We start from the raw sequence: 17,693 nt of genomic DNA, 5'->3' as shown, positions 1-17,693 counted from the left end.
GGGGAGGGCAATGTTTTTTAAAGATAGAGGATTAATTTTACTGCAAAATCTGAAGAAGAAAAATCCATTTTGACTAAAAATCAGACTTTTTTTTGGGATAGGTGGGAAGTGAGTACATTTGGGACTGAATACTGGCTTTCAGATGACCTCCCTTAAGTGCAGTTATAACCTCGTTCACAACAGAAGACTGAGATTCAGGCTGCCCACCACCTGCGGCATCAGCTCCAACTTGCCCTGATGGCAGTCAGGGGCGTGGCCTAAAATCACTCCCCTCTCTCCACCTGCTGCTATAGCTCCTGGCAACTACCACAGGTCACCACTCCCCTTCACAAGCTACCCTGCACTTCCCCATCCCTGCTCCTTCCTCATGCTGGTTCCCTAGCCCAGAATCCCTGGTACCCACTCCCATCCCCAACTCAATGCCTCCTCTTCCAGGAAGTCTTCTTTGATCACAAAGCAGACAGCTTGTGCTGCCTGGCAGGACTGCAGCCTCATCCCTCTCCCCTCTCCTGCCTGAGTCCCACCCTTCTTCATACTGATTTCTGCACCTTTCTGGCCTCCGTGTGCCTTTGAGAGATAACAGAGGGCACAGCCCTCTGCGTGAATGGATATCTGGGGTGTATATCCAGTGAGAGACACAAGTTCTGAGGGAGTTAGAAGGATCGGGCCTGCAGGAGGATTTTAGGACTGGCTAAAAATTGTGAGTCAGTTGTCCAGGTGGGGCTATGACCAGAACCCAGGTGTGAGGGGAACGGAGGATTCAGGCCGAAGTTGCTGAGCTGGGCAAGAAAAGGGCAAGATGCATCGGGGTCGTGGAGACGTATTGGTGGCCCCTGCTCCCACCCACAGCAGTGTTCCAGGGCCAGAGAGACCACGAAACCATGAAGAGTGTCTCTAAAAACATTTATTTTTCAGGCGCAGGGGTCAGGTAACATCATCACATTTATGACAATAGGGCAGAAAACACAGGCTCTGCCTGGTTGAAAAGTCATGAGGTTGGAACAATCCCGTTTTTCTGCCTGTTTGGTTTTGGTGAACATTTCGGAGAGGGCAACATGATTATAATTTTGCACATCCTTATGCCATGAACCCAGCCTCCTGCGGTTTCCATGTTCAGCTCTGCCCCACAAGTGCTCCAACCCCCTTCTCTCTGCATCTCGGCCCCCGCCTCCAGCTGTGACTGGGGACACGTGAGGCAGGTCAAGTGATTTTGCTGAATGTGTCCCTCACCAGATGCGGGACTGTTCTAGCATCTTCTCTAGGGCCACAGCATCCCTGCTTCTCCCGAAAATTTCACTAAGTGCCTTTCCAAGCAAGTCTTCTAACTATTCACATCCCAAAAGACTTAGTGGCAGACGTTGGTTACAGAAACCCCTGTGGTGGGGGGCAGGGGGCAGGGCGGGGAGGGCATGGGGTGCAGGGTAGGGGACGGGAGTGGGGCCCTTGCAGCCCCACCCTCCAACCGACAAACACAGCTTCTATTTAATTCATTTCAGCTCTGATCTTATTCAAAGAAAGGAGTTCCAGATGTTTTAAAGTTTGCAAACCACCCATCTAGTTTCCTTCCCTTCTTATTCAAATGAGGAAAACTGGGGCCTGGAAGGTGAAGGGGACTTGCTTGAAGGCAGGCAGCAAGCCAGGGATGAATTCCCAAATGGACCTCATGTTTCTGGATCCCCAGGCCATGCTCCTGCCACTGAGTACACGCAGATGATGCCACCCCGCTATTTCAGATCTGGAATGGCCAGGCTTATGGCAGAAAGCTTAACTCCAAAGAGGACTCCAGAATGTAATACCTAGCGGGAATGGCATGGGAGTGTGCTGTAGAAGCTAAGCAGGAGTAAGAGCCCCAGGGCCCCCGGAACCAGCCAGCACCTTCCTTTACACAGCTAGGAGATTACCCGAGCAGAGCACTGTGGCGAAGGAAGGGGGCGGACAAGGGCCAGGTGCCCTGAGTTCTGGTCCTTCTCAGAGGTCTTCAGACCTTTGGCAGGCACCTCCCTCTCAGAGCCTGGTTTCTTCATCTGAAAAGGGGAAGGGGGGACACCTATGTTCCCCCTGCCTGCTGTCTTCGAGTTGGGGTGACCACAGACAGAAAAGCACTTCATGAACTTGAAGGACAAGATACAAATGAGATCCCAATTCCGACTTAAAAAAATTTTTTTGAATCACCTGAGGGATCTATTTTTTCACCCAGGTATTAAATACTCTTCTTATTAAAAAAAGAGAAAGAAATAGGGGTCCCTGGGTGGCTCAGTCGTTAGGCATCTGCCTTCTGCTTGGGTCATGATCCCAGGGCTTACTCGGTGGGAAGCCTGCTTCTCCCTCTCCCTCTGCCCCTGTTTGTGTTTCTCTCTCGCGGTGCCTCTGTCAAATAAACAGAGAAGATCTTTAAAAAAAAAAAGATTGGGAGAAGGGGGTAGGGTTATGGACATTGGGGAGGGTATGTGCTTTTGGGTAAATTTGAAGGGGAGGTGAACCATGAGAGACTATGGACTCTGAAAAACAATCTGAGGGGTTTGAAGTGGCGGGGGGGGGGGGGCGGGTGGGAGGTTGGGGTACCAGGTGGTGGGTATTTTAGAGGGCACGGCTTGCATGGAGCACTGGGTGTGGTGAAAAAATAATGAATACTGTTTTTCTGAAAATAAATAAATTGGAAAAAAAAAAAGAAAGTCAAAAGAAAGAAAGCCTTGTTTCTGGGTAAGGTCAAAACCTCTCTAAGTACAAGGTATTCGACTACACTCTAATCCCACAGCCCGGAGGAAGAAGCCTCTGACCCTGTTTCCTCAGTCTGATGTCCAGAAGACAGGGGTCCACTGCCCACCTGGTGAGAGAGTGCTCGGCTTGCTGACAAGGGGACATCTTGGTTCCCAAACACCTAGCCAAGGACTCCATCTCTTTAAGGTAGGAAAATGGCCGGGAAAGGAGGAGCTACAGCCAGCTCCACAGCCTAGTATGAAACCATGGCAACTGTTTTTGAGGGAATACCACTTAAAAAGAATGCTGAGACTTTGCCTCCCCTATTTTTCCCACAGGGTCACCTTACTCTAGGATGGCAGGACTTGAAGGGACACAGGAGGTATCTAGTCCGGAGGCCACATTCCCAGTGAGGATACAAAGGCCCAGAGAGGGGAGGGGCCCGTCCAGGTCACACAGCAAGTCGGAGAGCAGGCAGAGGATGGCATGATCCTACTCCCCCCTCTCCTACAACACACACTAATCAGTCACAGACAAATGAGGTAAAGACTCACGGCTGACACAGGCCTTCTTGTTCTAGTCCTTCAGAATTACAAGCATACCGCCAGGTGACCTTTCCTGGGAGGGGTTAGGTAAAAAAGAATTCTCACAGAGCAATTCATTTTTGAAAGTATAAAAAAGCCACATGCAGTCTGGTTTCCCAATGCTTGCCCTGCTAAAAACTACATCTGCATACGAATCTAGTTTGCATCTAATTTTTAAAAACATACAAAAGGGGTCATCTACAAACACGGTTTCTCCGACTCTTCACAAGGAAAACGATGCATGACTTGACTCTTCCAACATCCCATCATCAATGTTTCTAAGACCCTAAAGGAAAGAGAGAAAAGGTTGAGAGGAAAGAAGCCTGATGTGTCACAATCAACTATGTGGTAAATGGAAAGGGTGGGGGGAATAATCCTTAACCCTAAATCTTCCTGGCCAGGGGAAGTGCTGCTGAGAAGGGGGCCTTGGGGGCATCCAAGAAGTACATGTGAGACCTGGGTAGACATTTCAGGGAGGCAGCGCCGAGCTTAATACAAGGAAGAACTTTCAACTACTAGAAAACCCAAAGATGGATGTCTTTTAGTAGTGAGCTCCACAGCACTGGAAGTATATAAGTGAGAGCTGGCCAGTACAGCATGTTATAGGGGGAACTGAAGAACTTCGTGGCAATGGTTTTAAAATACCATGGTTCTTTGTAGCTCCCTTTTGAAAACTCATCTATAACAGACTACATCCATAGCCTAGTACCATTGTGTGTGTATTTTAAAACTATATATTATTAAAAATTGTATACATATTTAAAACATAATCTATATATAGAGACACACATACATAGGTACATACATATAAATGCACACAAGCATGCAGGACAAAATTCCTGATATGTGATATAACAACATACACTAGTACATGCCCATAAAAAGCAGAGTATCAGGAGGGCAACTTTAGGAACCATCTCCTGTCTGAATTCCTACTTGAGGATGTCCCCCCCTTCTCTCTCCGCGCCTGATTCCCCTGAGCTCTAGCTACTTCCTCCACCATGCCACCTCCTCAGCGACCTCTCCTTTGCTGCCCCAGTTCTAAACTGCCCCTCTGGCTTCAAACTCATACATGCCCCTCGCTTCCTTAACATGGCACTTCTTGTATTTTAATGATGGTCACTGTTTTGGTTTTCTGTGCACCCCACAGAATGGATGGAAGATCCTGCACACAGAGGGTATCCCACAACAGTGGTGAAATGGGAGAGAAAGTGGCTTACAGCCACAGCAAATTCATGTGTGCCTATCCCTGAGCTCCCGTGACAGAGCAGCGCCCCCTATCGCATGGATGCTGGGACTGCCAGAGGTAAGACGATGTGTCATTCACCCGCTCCGAGCAGAATCTTTAAAGGGGATTGTGTATCTGTGGCTAAGTCTGTTGCTCATCCCCTCCGCCACAAGAGTGGGCCTTGTGCACCTTGGGGCTGATCCTCTCGCTGGGTCCCTGTGTGATAAGACACATGGAGCAGAGCCACAGCCAGCTGACGGGCCACAACGACAAGGAATGTGAGCAAGACAGAAACGTTGGTGGCTGTGCACCAGCCAGCTCCAGAGGTGGTCACGCAGAGCATGCTGGCTAATTAAGGGGCTTGTTTCCTAGGTTCACGGCCTACCTGTTGGCAGGGGACAGATGCAACCCCAGCTCTCACGCAGTGGAAGGGGCGGGGGGGGTGCGCTGTAAGGACTATGAACCAAGGGGCCAGGGGAATGCAGATTCTCCCTGACATGCTGTTGAGCCGGGCGGTGCTGAGGACAGGGAGGTGAGGCCTGGAGACAGCAGAGCTGCCAGCAAGGATGCACCTGGGGTCAGCAAATGGAGCTCAGACTGTCTCCTCTGCTGGCCTGTTTTCACATGGTGCTGTCACAGTGACAGTGTCTGCTGTCTCTGTGTCCCCTCTAGGACTTGAAGGAAATGTTCTTTCAGCTTCAGAAACACAAAGCGACAGCTGGTCTTCCCTACCTGTGGAAACCAACAATGTGCACAGCCCTTGCGTTTGCACACTCAGTGGGAGGCCCAGAGTGGTACGAGGGTCGAACGTACTAGAGATTCTACCTGCTAGCTGTAACATGTTCCTACTCCCTGTTTGGTATTCCTCCGGTTTCCTTGCTTTATGTATTTTTCTTCTTTGTTACTATGCATCTTAGCAGCCATTTCAATTTCTTGTGACATGAGTGTGTGTACCCTGAAAATGACTTAGTCCATAACATGTACGTTACCGCATCACAGGCGGTCATCCGGAGCTGGGAGGCGGGGGGCTGTGTGTTTACTCAGATCTAGAACTGTCACCGTGCCGTGCGACTGGGCCTCCCCAACCACGTTGGCTGAATGGCACAGGTACACTCCCTCATCTTCCTTCCTCAGAGGATTGATCTAGAAGTAAAACAGGCAAGGTTATGTAGTTATATACGGCATGGCAAAATCACCTCCTTGCTTAGTTCCTAATGATATGTCTTATTCTTTTTCAAAATAAGATAGAGCTCACTATTCCTCTTCTTGCCTTGACTGCCACGAGTTAACGTTTCTTCTCTGTGTCCTCTCTACGGTGGCCCTCATTTTAATGTTTCCTTTGCATTCCTGCCTTTTACTGTGAGCTACCTGATCCTTTCATTATACATAACAAGGAAATTACTGCAAGTGAAAAGAACAAAAGTCTCCTGAACAAGGAATGACCCTCAAGTGTTCCCACTGGAGACAGCCTTACAAAATAACACCAGGGAGAACACGTTGCCCATACACCTTCTTGTAATAAAGAGGGGAAGGTGCTTGATTTGAAAAAGTCACACGGACTCGACTGCATTCTGAGTGTCTGAGCTGGGTGGACAAGTCACCAAGCCAGGCCGAGATGGGAGTGCAAGGACAGCGCGGACCCCCTCCGCCCCTCCGGGAGCAGCCTGCTCTCACGCCCACACCTGCTCCCTCCTCTCTTGTTTCCTCTGGGCACAACCACCTCTGTCAGCCCTGAGCCACTCTACAGACCAGGCAGGGGGTATGCACACCACTCAGGGGGATGGGGTCACAGGGAAAAATCCATTTCTTGCCTTTCTCATTCTAGAGGCTGCCAGCATTCCTGGACTAGTGGTCCTCTTCCTCCATCTTCAAAGCCAGAGAAGGTGGCTCCTGTCTTTCCCACACTGCCAGCTCTCTGGCTTCTTCCCTCCTGCTTCCCACTTCAGCATTTAAAGGGCTCTTGTGATTATATTGGACCCCTCCCCCCATAATCCAGGATAACTTCTTTATTAAAGTCAGCTGATGAGCACCCTTAGCTCCATCTACAACCTTAATCCCCTCTTGCACATAGCGTATCCACGGATTCCAGGGATTAGGACGGGGACATCTCTCTGGGGCCATAATTCTGACCACCGCTGAAGATCACTTATGCTCCTGGGGGTGAAAATTCCCTCACAGTTAGTGCAGGGTCCAACCAGAAAAGGATAAGAAGAACTTTGAAATGTATAACGTGCTATAAAAATATAAAGGGTGCTTTGTAAGAGCTGGTCAGTAATAGCCACTAATCCTAAACAAATGAGATACCCACCAAAATCCAGGCTGTGGCCTCGTGGACAGAAGGGCCCCCTCGCACCTGGACAGCGATATTGACATGGTCCCCGGGCAGGTCCTCCAGCACCTGGGTACCCTCAGGAGACTGTGTGACCTACGAGGACAGAAAAACCAGGAGTGGTTTAGAAAAAGTGTCTCTGGGTAAGAACCTCATCACAGACATCCCTGCTGTCTTCATCTTCCTACTGACTCAAAGGCCAGACCCTGGCCCCTCTCATTCCTATTAAAACGTCAGTGGCTTCATGAACCTAAATGTCTGTGCAGACAGCACCCCCTGCTGGACAGTAACGATGCAGACACCACCGCTATCTCTCAGAAGTGGTTCAGTTTCCTGGCCCTTAGTGGGGGCTGTTGACATAGGTGGACAATCATATGCTGTGATCCACACCAGTCTCTCCAAAATTGACCTGCAGGAAGAGCTAGTGTTGGAATGGGATTTGGGTAGTCTTTCTAAAACCCAGATCCTGTGAGGGAGGCTCTAACTTTGTTCCAGTGGATCTAGGCAAGATAAATAGACGAACTTTCTGGAGAGCAAAGTGGCTAGGGGGGCAAATGGCACAAAGAAGGATGGCGACTCCCCTGCTCTGGGGAGAGCTCTGGGGTGGAAGTTTTGAAGCATAAGCCTGAAGGTAGAAGAGTGACAGGTAAGGTCCCTTTTTAAACCCTCTGCTCCGCATATAAAGACAGACATATCAACACACTTAGAAGAAACACCTCTCTCTCTCTCTCTCACACACACACATACACACATATGGAATTCTTGGATGTAAATACCTTCCTCCATGTGATGACAGGTGTGGGCACAGCCCTCACCTCACAGGACAGGTACACCTGGGCCCCGGTGACATTGTGAACACTTCTGGGTGGTGTGACAACCACAGGAGCTGGAGGAAGAAGACAAGAGATCACAACCTTTACCCTGCCAGGTTCCAAGCCATCGCACGTGGAAAATCACCTGCCTGCAGAGAGCCTGTGGGGACGGTCCCCCATGAGGGGAGCCGCAGCAGAGGAACGCTCTCCACGCGTGAAGAGCACACTCAGAGGCCCGGAAGCATGTTTCCCTCAGACCCGGGGGGGGACGCCTCCATGCTTCCTCATCCAGCCCCTTTGTTCTACCAACAGGAAAACAGGGACCTGGAAAGGAAAGGCAACTTCCTAGATCGCCCGCCACGTCTGTGGCAGAGCCAGGGTCTCGTCACACTCCCACCAAGGACCCCGGCTGCCATCTGCTTGCAGCTCAGCTACTCGAGACACAGAGCGGCTCAGGAGGGGCTGGTGTCACCTCCCCAATGCCAAGTCTTGGAACAGATGGGCTTTTCTCCTTGCACGCGGAGGGCGGTCCAAAGAACAGGCCAAGCAGAACAGCTGTGTGCATGCGCCCAGACCCCCCCCCCCCCCCGCGGCCAGGCCCAGACGCTCATTTGCATATCGCAGACTCGCAGGCTCCTGGCGGCCCACGGCCCTCCCCAGGGGCAGGGCTGCAGGACCCGAAGGGCCCCCCTTCACCAGAGTCGAGGACACCTGGAGAGGGGTTACTTCCAGGACTGCCATCCCCAGGCAACGAGGCTCCAGGCTGTCAGAGCATTACAGAAATGAGAAGGGAGGGTGTGGGTTGGCTGGCTGGGGCGGGGACCTTGCAGGCATCTGGGTTAGAAGTGCTTACCTGACACCCCACACAGCCCGCCTCCTGGTGCCCACCACCTTATCTGCTCACACGGATGCTATAAGAATCAAGTCCGGCCACCTCGGTGTTTGGGCCCTGCGTCCTGTCCCTCAGTAGACCTGCCCGCGCTGCATGGAAGGCACTCCCCAACTCCACGGGGGATGGCTCCCCCTCTTGCAGGACCTAGAGTGTTAGGGTACGTGTCCTAGTCCAGGACCAGCATGTCTGTACCCCTCTGAGCTGCTGGAGGACGGCCTGCTGGCAGTCCAGGTATGTCCACCGGCCTCCTCTAGACTGGGGCCATCCCTGCATCTGGGCCAGCAGTGTCTTGGACAAGATGCAGTGAGTAGGCCTGGGTGGGGGGAATCCTCCCTGCTCGGGTTTGCTCATCTGTTAAGATGGGGATAATGTCCCTTGCTCGTAGGGCCACTGAACTGATCTTACCATGTGATGAGTGTGACAGCAATGGTTTAAGTTAACAGGACATGTAGGTGGGCCTCAGAAGGCCTGGTAAACACATGACTGGATGAAGAAACACATGGCGAATGAGGAGAAAAAAACATTCCTTCTCTGGCCATCAAACTGCAGGGTCTACACTCTTGGGGCTTCCCCTGTGACTCATGGATGGCTCTGGTGAGGGAAAGGGCCCTCATCTGCCTGGGTGCAGCTGCAATAAAAAAGGAGAGCAAAGGGAGGGAGGGAGAAGGCTGCAGGAGGAGGGGGAGGGAAAGGGGAGTGAAAGGGCACAGAAATAAGACTGGTCTGGCCCCTTCTGACAGAACTTGTCAAGCTGGTAACAAAAAAGATCTCTGGAAAATTGTCTTAGAACCAGAGTCTCAAACTGGAGTGGCCCAACTTCTTCTCAAGATCCTATGCCTGACCATCTGTGATCTACTTGCATGCCTCCACTGACAGAGAACTCACTACCTGCAGAGCCAGGCGTTCCATCCTAGGAGAGCTCCATTGGTAAGAAAGCTTGTTTTCCTTCATCTGGGGCTAAAACCTATCTCCCTGTAACTCCCACATGTTGATCCCAGGGCTGCCGGACTGGAGCCCTACGGCTCCCTGGGTGCCCCACTAGCCTCCACTGAATACAGACACTATGCTCCCTGCCCCCAGGCTGCTTTCTTCCCCCTTATCCTGGTCACCCCAGTCCTTTAGTTGTGCCCTTTGATTGCCCCCTGAGCATCATGGCTTTACCCACAACACTGAGTGTAGCCAAAGCCCTCTAATGAACCAAGGTCCTAGGCCTCTAACATCTCCCAAAGCAGCCTAGCCACCTGCAAAACTGCCACAAAGAACCACTGCACTCCTGCTTTCCAGTGGGGGGAGGCATCTGCAATATGACAAAGAGAGTCTAATTTATCCTCACCCTCCCGCCGACATGCCCTCCCCCCGGAGCCCAACAGTCTTCAAATGGCTCACTGGGGGAACAATCAGAACCGTATCATATTCCAAAGCCCTCAATGGATTCCAAAGGGACACTCAATCAACATGTTTTACTTTCATTCATGTAAAGTCATAAATTTTAAATGAGATTTCATCAATCCCTTTCAGGCCTAAATGAATAAACCAGTAAATCACATTTCAACGGTCTCTCTCCTCAAATTTCCCTCTCCCTCCTTTGAAGACTGTCCTGGAAATGCTGTCTTTGCTACTGATCTTGTGGCAGAAAATAGCACTCGTTTGACAAAGGAGCCCCCAGCTTTCGATGATAAAGTAACATTCAAATTTTTATTTATTTTAAAATTTACATATAGCACATTTATTCCTTGTGGAACGCAGCTCTTGAGTTTTGACAAAGGCTTACGGTCGTGTAACCACCACCACAACCAAGATCTAGAAGAGCCCAGTCCGTGTCAAGAAATTTCCTCAGGCTGCTCCCTGTCATAGTAATCTGGTTTTAATATTAGCATATCTGCTTTTAAATGTAAGATGTTTTTATCCAGAATAGCCCTTCGGAATCAGCCATCATCATCATCATCATCATCATCATCACAGCAATAACAGCGATAATGCCACCACCTAATTCTGAGAGCCTGCTGTGTGCTAGGCACTCTCGTCTGCTCACGGAGATTAACCTGTTCTATCTTTCCAGCAATTTCATCAGCTGTGGAGCTAGGTAGGGTTCCTTGGGTTTAGACGGTTGGGCAAGTCTTGGAGCGCAGGTTCTAGCTCTGAGATTTGTCCCAAAGTCTTGCCCTCTACCTAGATGGCACTTCCATGTACCCTGCTCAGCCAGTGCTTTTATCCCCATTTTACGGACGAGAAAACCAAGGCTCAGAACAGTGAAGTGCCTGGAGGAGCAGGGACTCAAACCCAGGTACCCTGGTTCCATCAACTCTTCACGGAGTTTTAAAGTGAATCATCTGTTGTCTGGATGGACTCCATTCCAGAACAAGAATGAGTTCCTTAGGGACTGTGTTGGGGAGCCCCAAGACAATTCCCAGGTTCAGTGATTTGCTAGGAGGACTCATAGGCCTCAGTAATATGACTCAGAGCTTGACATATTACTCTGACAGGAGACAAAGCAAACAGTAAAAGGAAAAGCGGCTCACGGGGTAAAGACAGGGAGCCCAGGCACAAGCTTCCACGTGCTGCTCCCAAAGGACCCCACAGGACACCCTGGATCCCCCAGCCGTGAATGGTGACAACACGTGCGAAACGCCATCTGCCAGGGAGGCTCACTGGAGACTCCGAGTCCGGGATTTTTGTTGGGGGCAGGTCACCAGGGCCTTCTTGCTCAGCATGTACCCAAATTCCAGGGTCCCGGAAGGAAAGCAGGCATGCAGCATAAAAAACGGTGTTGGCCCAAACAGCTCAGGCCAAAAGTCACTCTTATCACTGAGGGAACAGCGGGAACTGTCCCCAAACCCAAGTTCCCAGACACCAGCCAAGGGTCAGCCTGGCCAGCAGGCCCTTCTAAGGACAGTCTCAAGCCTGCTCTGTTTACTCTCTCCTGCACAGGAAAAAATCCTCCAAACATCCCCCCCAGGGAGCAGCTTTCGTGAAAACACTATTAAATGGGTGATACGTCATCTATACTCACAGGACATTCATCTTATTGTCCCTAATGGCTCATTTGAGTGTGGTGCTGGGCTGTTCAATGTCATGACTACCACAGGCAGGATGCACCCAGGTTCACATCCTGTCTCTGCCACGCCCCAGTGCTGCGACTTGGTCTCAGTTTCTTCTTTAAAATGGGCACAGGCACCTGTTTTTCTTCTCCCCTCTCTCCATAAACTACTGGGAGGAGGAAATACAAGACCCCTTGCAAACTGTAAAAGACTTCCACAGAGAGACCAGAGGACTTGGCTGGCTGTTCTGCCTCATGGGGATCTCCTCAAAGTGCCTGGCCTGCTCCAGAGCCCCGCCTGGCTCCAGAAAGCAGGCCTCTGGGTGGGCTCTGCCCGGAGGCTCCAGAGGCCAGGCCCACAGCCCTCGTCCTGGAGAGCCTGGGGCACATCCTGTCCCCTCACTTTTGCACTTTCTTTTCTACCTGCTTGTAACAAGAGTAATGTGGATTTCAAGAGGGAGCTCGGTGCCTGGCGGGTGCCTGGCCCAGTCTGTGGACATGCTGGCTTCGTCTCTCTAGCTCTTTCTTGCTGAGGACTTGTCTCCTTCTGTCCCTGCCAGCAACAGCTCAAGAAAAGCTGGGAGGGCACCAATCCACCCATCAGGTGACAGAACAGTCACCCACAGGCACACCCACCTGCGATGGGGTCCCACTGCCAACCACAGGGACTTGGACAAGCCATTAACCATTTTGTTCTTGTCTGCAAATGAAGACAGTGACTGCTACCCCACATCCTCTGGGGTGAAGGGAGAGGACGGATGTGACTGAATTATTAGCCATGGGGGTCTGTACGAGTGAGAGGGGCCGACGGTTATTCCAGTGTGTGGAGATCTGTTCCGCCCCAACATGGTCAACTAGGTATGTCCTTGACGGCTAGAATGTAAGATCTTCGCACATGCCTCTGAGGTTTCTTTCAAGTTAATGGTGCCCAGGAAAGAAAGAATTTCAAAAGTCATCCCCCAGGACCCATCTGCTTGTACAAAGAAGTGCACAACCGAAGAGTTTAATCATCGAGGCCTTGAGCGGCTCTGATAATTTATGCTAATAGTCATGTTCGGGTGTGGAAAGAGAAACCGCTTAAGCCGGCTTCCTGCAGCCTGTTCCTCCCACCCCCTCCCTCAGCATGAAAGGCTTTTGAGCACGAGGCCCCCCTTCTTTGTCCCTCTCACAAAGTGGTGTTTGCAGCCTCTCCTGGTTACCTGGTAACACGCGCCTTGCACAGACTGTGATTTCTAAGCAGAGCCAGAATGTCAACGGAGGGTGGTGAATTTTCTAAGATTCAGGATCTCAAGAGCTCACTGAAGCTTTGGGGCCTGGTGCCCTGGTGGGTAGTGGCCCGGGACCCTGTTCCAACCTAATTTAGCATTCAGAACCTGCTATCAACCTGCTCCCTACAGGATCCCACCCCTCTCCCGTCGGCCAACGGTCAGCATGCATGCACAGCTTTTTCAAGTAATGACAGTGGCGACAACAACGCCATGCCACTTAACAGCAAAGAAATGAAACCAGTAAACTTAGTACAGAACGAAGCTTCACCCCTCAGCCAGGGCTCAAGGCTGGCCATGCCCCTGCCCACGGCCTCGTCGCCTTCCCCAACCATGACCCTGGGGAGCTGCCCGGCAGCCCTGGGTCACACCCACCAGGGGACCTCCCCTACCTGCTTTTATCTTCCCATCCCCTTTTCTCCCCAAGAGTTTTCTACAAGTCCTCCAGGGTTCCCCGAGATGTCTTCCCTTCTGTGAAGCGATTCCCCACTCCTCTCAGGGGCCATCCCCCAGTGCTAAGCAGGGGAGCCAGCAGCAGGCACTGGGGGGAAAACAGGAGGGCGATGGATCGGGACCGAAAAAACCCTCAAGATTCAAGGGTGGCCAATTTGGAGCCCCTTCCTAATCAGGTGGCCAGAGAGCTAGAGGTGTGTGGCTCTGCCTGAAAAGGGCCAGGCATACCCAGGCTGGGGCCCCACCTCGGCTAGGAGCTAGTCATGCAGCTCCCTGGAATTCCCTTCTGTGTGCCTCAGTTTTCCCTTCCATTAAATCGGAGTGAGATCAGGCCAGGGTAGTTGGGAAAACTGAGTAGGAAGATGGGAAGCAACAGCGATTCCCAACAGTAAAAAGAATGAATAGTTTAAAAAAAAAATGATTCATATGCTGGAATTGGGCATGTCTTCATTCAATGCGTTAATCAAAGGATTGCCCTAATTATTAGGCATGGGGGGGTGGTTTCAGAGCATAGGCAAAGGCCAGAATTTAAGCCTGAAAGTGGTTTGCAAACGCCCCTCCGAAGTATGAGTGAGAACACTTCCCAACCTGTGCGGAACCTGATAAATATTTATTGAGGTCTCATTCAGTTCAAGTCAGGTGCTCACTTACTGAAGGGTAGGTGAGAGCTGGGGAGGGGTGATTTTATTAACCATATTGAGGCAGAACAGCTGCTGCTAAGACTCAGCCCATTTCCCTTTCACCAGGGTCCCTGGGGGCATTGTTAAAAAGTGCCCCTGCTGCGTCCTCTCAATAAAGGATGGCTTTGGGGCAACCCAGAATGAGGTGCCACTGGGGCTGGGTGGGAAAGATGTCCCTGTCCACACTGCCACGCTTCCCCAGGACACCAGTGCAGGGCCACACAAACATTTCAGGACACAAAGGGGACAACAGTGCCCAGGGCTGTGGCAGATGACACAATTGCGGTGGGGGGAGGGGAGGAGAGCTGAATTCTGGGGAGGCCCGTTGCCTGTCACTAACGGGATCATTAAAAGCAGTTTCTGACTTTCCTTCCTTTTGGCCCCTTGGACATCTTTCCTCGCCGGGCCTGTGCCTGGGGTGGGCCTCAGAGCCCATAGATCAGAGTGGAGGGGCTGTCACATTTACTTGTCATTTGGTAATTTTCAATGAATTAGGGGTATGGGGTTGCCATCTGCCATCTGGCCGTGCTCTGGTAACCATGGCAACCACCACCTGCCTGACTTAACACTCTCAAGTCCTGTCCTAAAAGAACACTACAGAGGGCACTCGGGTCCTGGATGCTGGTCAGGCTTTACTGGTCACCCTGGCTGTGTCCCCTGCCCTCTGGGTCTCAGGCTCCTCTGCAGCAGAGCAGATTCCGTCTGTATGTCTTCAAGGAGGCTCGGCCTCAGGAACAGAACAACACTCCAGGGAGAAATCATCTGAGATTAGCAGCATCCGTTAGATCCTGGGGACTTGGTCAGCATTTCTTGCGTCTCCAGCGTGTAGAGTGAAACTGTGACTTGTCTGGAGACAAAGAGAACTGCCTGTGAATTAACTGCTAGGGAAGGCAGATTGTAAAAAGGAGTGAAAGGAACTGGAGGAAGGAAGGAGGCAGGACTGTTTAAATGCCACAGACCAGAAACAAAGATTCCAAGTGGAAGGGACCTCAACCGTGGCTCCACAGGGCTGACGGGGCCCAGAGAGGGACAGGGCCTGCCCAAGGTTGCTCAGGGAACCAGCAACAGCAGATCGGGAAGCACTTGCCAGCTCTTTCCTCCCCTGGAAGCCCCGGCCAGGAATAGCCAAAAGTGCCTTTCCCATGCTGTGGGACTGCCTCAGCCCCCTCAGTGGGCAACGGATCGGTTTTGTGATGCCCAGGACAGGAGCCTTCTTTCCCCATCCCCAGCAGCCCGCTGGGTCTCCTGCACTTCAGTGCACGTACCTGGAATGCTTGGGCGGAAATAATACTAGAATTTCTCCAAGGCCTGGAAAAGGTTGTCCCCTACCCTCAAGGCTTCCCTGTTGGAGCTAAAGTCATTACACCGACTTACGCATTTAGGTCTAGATTTGGGTCTCCAGGCCTAAGTCAGAACCTCAAGCCAGGTTCCTTGGAACTTCCGGTCCACAAGCTCACTCACCCTCAACTCTCCACTGCCCGCTCCAGGCAGTGAAGATGGGGCAGCTCTCCAAAACCTAATGAGCCTCAGGGTGCTCCACTGGGCATCCCTATACTGATGTTGTTAGTCTATTTTTGTTTGAGTTTTAAAAAGTTACTTATAGAGGTGGGCAATGACGGCACCCATACATGACTTTCCTGGGACCTTAACAAACCTGAAGCTTCTAGGAACCCAGCAATGAATACATTTCCATTCCTTTACCCGCCAAATCATATGAGCCTTAGACCCACAAAGCCCAGGTTTGGCCCTGATGGCACCATCATCTTTTCAGAACTTAGGTCCTTAAAGATCTTACCTGTCCTGGGTGGGAGATTGCTCAGGGTCTCCCAGCAGGGCCCTAACCTGGGGTTCTCGCCCAGTGAGTCCTGACGCCCTGTCTGGAGCTCCTCCTCCGCTGGCATCTTCACATTCCCTCCCTCTCCGCTCCAAAACCTGACCCTGGCCTGGCTCGCTGCTGGTCTCGGGGGACTTACACCCAGCAGGACACCCCCTCCCCCAACTCCCAGTCTGGTGGAGGCATGCATGGCAGGCCTGCACAGAACTGCACGCCTTTTGGTAGTTAAGTACCAAAAGAGGCAGTAGGCTCACCAAAATTCTGACCAGCTCAAGGGCTTGTATCTCCATGAGCCTGGGAAGGGGTGAAGGATGTGGATTCCTGCCCCAGTCTCCTGGTGAGATAAGAAAAACTACTTCCGACGGGGAAACTGAGGCTCTCAGTCATGGTGCATGCAGGCATCCTCTGCCCCACATTCCAGAGGGCTGGGGTCCCTTTTTCTCCTCCTGTCCTAGCACCGCACGGCAGAAGCCAGACTCACCAAATTCGCAGGGGCCCTCCCACGCCTTGTGCAGGTGGCCGGGGTGCGGGCGGGGCGCGTGCCGGGCGCGCAGGCGCAGCGCGCAGATGCTGGGGTAGGAGCGGCCGTCGGAGCCGCAGACGGCGCCGCGCTGCGCGCACACACAGAGCCCCGTGCCCTCGGGCGCCGCCCCCGCGGCGCGGCTGGCGCACACCAGGCCGGGGCCACAGCGCGCGCCGGCCCGCCCCCCGCAGCTCGCGCCCTCTGCGCCCAGACAGCGCACGCAACAGCCGCACTCGTCGCGCGCCGCGATCCCGGGCGCGGGGCAGCGCGCGGGCGCCGGGCAGCGTTCCGGCAGGCACGGACCGCACTCGGGGCGCCGGCCGCCGGTGGCGCGGAATCCGAGACCTGGGGCCAGCGGCGGCAGCAGCAGCACCAGCAGCAGCGGGAAGAGCGAGGGTGAGCGTGGCATGGTCTGCTTCGCGACGGCAGTGGCGCCTCTGCTTCGCGCTGTGCTTTGCGCGCGCCGCCACCCCGCCCGCCTCCCGGCCGCTGATTGGCCGGGCCTCCGCCGCGGGGCGCCGCAGCCGGCTGCCGGGGCCCGGGAGCAGCGCGGCGGGGTGGGCTCGCGGACGCCCGGGTTCCCAGCTAGAGTGATGTCCCGACACCTGCTCTCGTGGACCCAGTGGCCTCTTGGGGAAACTGGCCCACTCCGGGCGGGAACTTGCTCGAGGTCGCTTGGGTAGCGCCAGGATCCAGATCCAAGGCTAACTCCAGATTTTATGTACCTTGATCCCCCCAGAAGGATGCGCTTCGTAATTTTATTTTGCATTTGGTAGTTTTCAAAGTTTTATTTTAAAGAGGGAATATGCGGTTTAAAATTTCAGAGGTTACAAATAGGTGTAATGATGAAAAGAGTTTTCCTTCCACCCTGTGACCCAGTGTCCCAACCCAACCTCAGGAGGCCGCTTGTTATCAGATTCTTGTGTCTTTGCAGAAATTTTGTATGCCCATTAAAGCCTGTATGATTGTAGAGCTCCTCCCTTTAAACACAGATACACGCGCACACACAGACGTACACACACACACAGAGTAGTGTGCCCTGCGCATTACTCTGCACTTGGTTTTTCCATCTATGGTTATTTCCCATAGCTCCCTTACCTCTTATCATTTCTTGTACAAACAATGGAGCATTGTTTAATTGTTTTTCTCCCCTGAATGCTACTAAAGCCATGATATATTTCACAGTCAAAAGTGACTATGGTGGTGAAGAGATCTGGTGATCTGTTTTGGACTGGTCTCGGGCTTTTAAACTTGGCGCCGTGCTTAATTGCACAAAAAACGCAATCAGTTAGCCAGTTGTTTTGTGTGCTTTTGTTAGTAGGAGTAGTGCTATGATGTATGTCCTGACCCACGTCTCCC

At 52.3% G+C, this 17,693-nt stretch overlaps 1 protein-coding gene across 1 annotated transcript; it reads right to left on the bottom strand.

Moving 5' to 3' along the window:
* Window positions 1-2,620: 2,620 nt before the first annotated feature.
* On the bottom strand, window positions 2,621-16,743 carry IGFBPL1 (insulin like growth factor binding protein like 1). The gene is made up of 5 exons (XM_044265305.1): window positions 16,293-16,743; window positions 7,615-7,724; window positions 6,818-6,934; window positions 5,499-5,652; window positions 2,621-3,567 (listed from the first exon to the last, which is right to left on the bottom strand). The coding sequence occupies exons 1-4, from the start codon at window positions 16,741-16,743 to the stop codon at window positions 5,503-5,505; spliced, it is 828 nt and encodes a 275-aa protein (XP_044121240.1). The 3' UTR covers window positions 2,621-3,567; window positions 5,499-5,502.
* Between the last annotated feature and the right edge of the window lie 950 nt (window positions 16,744-17,693).

This window comes from Neovison vison, chromosome 9, assembly GCF_020171115.1.
Source record: "Neovison vison isolate M4711 chromosome 9, ASM_NN_V1, whole genome shotgun sequence".
NCBI classification, from domain to species: Eukaryota; Metazoa; Chordata; class Mammalia; order Carnivora; family Mustelidae; genus Neogale; species Neogale vison.
This window is presented reverse-complemented; position numbering and strand designations above follow the sequence as displayed.

What these genes read in the sequence shown, in the direction of transcription:
- IGFBPL1 (XM_044265305.1), bottom strand. Translation starts at nt 16,743, where the DNA reads ATGCCACGCTCACCCTCGCTCTTCCCGCTGCTGCTGGTGCTGCTGCTG. An exon ending in CTGTCATCACATGGAGGAAG is followed by an intron (nt 6,935 to 7,614) that starts GTATTTACATCC and finishes CTGTCCTCGTAG; the next exon opens with GTCACACAGTCTCCTGAGGG. An exon ending in AGGCCACAGCCTGGATTTTG is followed by an intron (nt 5,653 to 6,817) that starts GTGGGTATCTCA and finishes TTTTACTTCTAG; the next exon opens with ATCAATCCTCTGAGGAAGGA.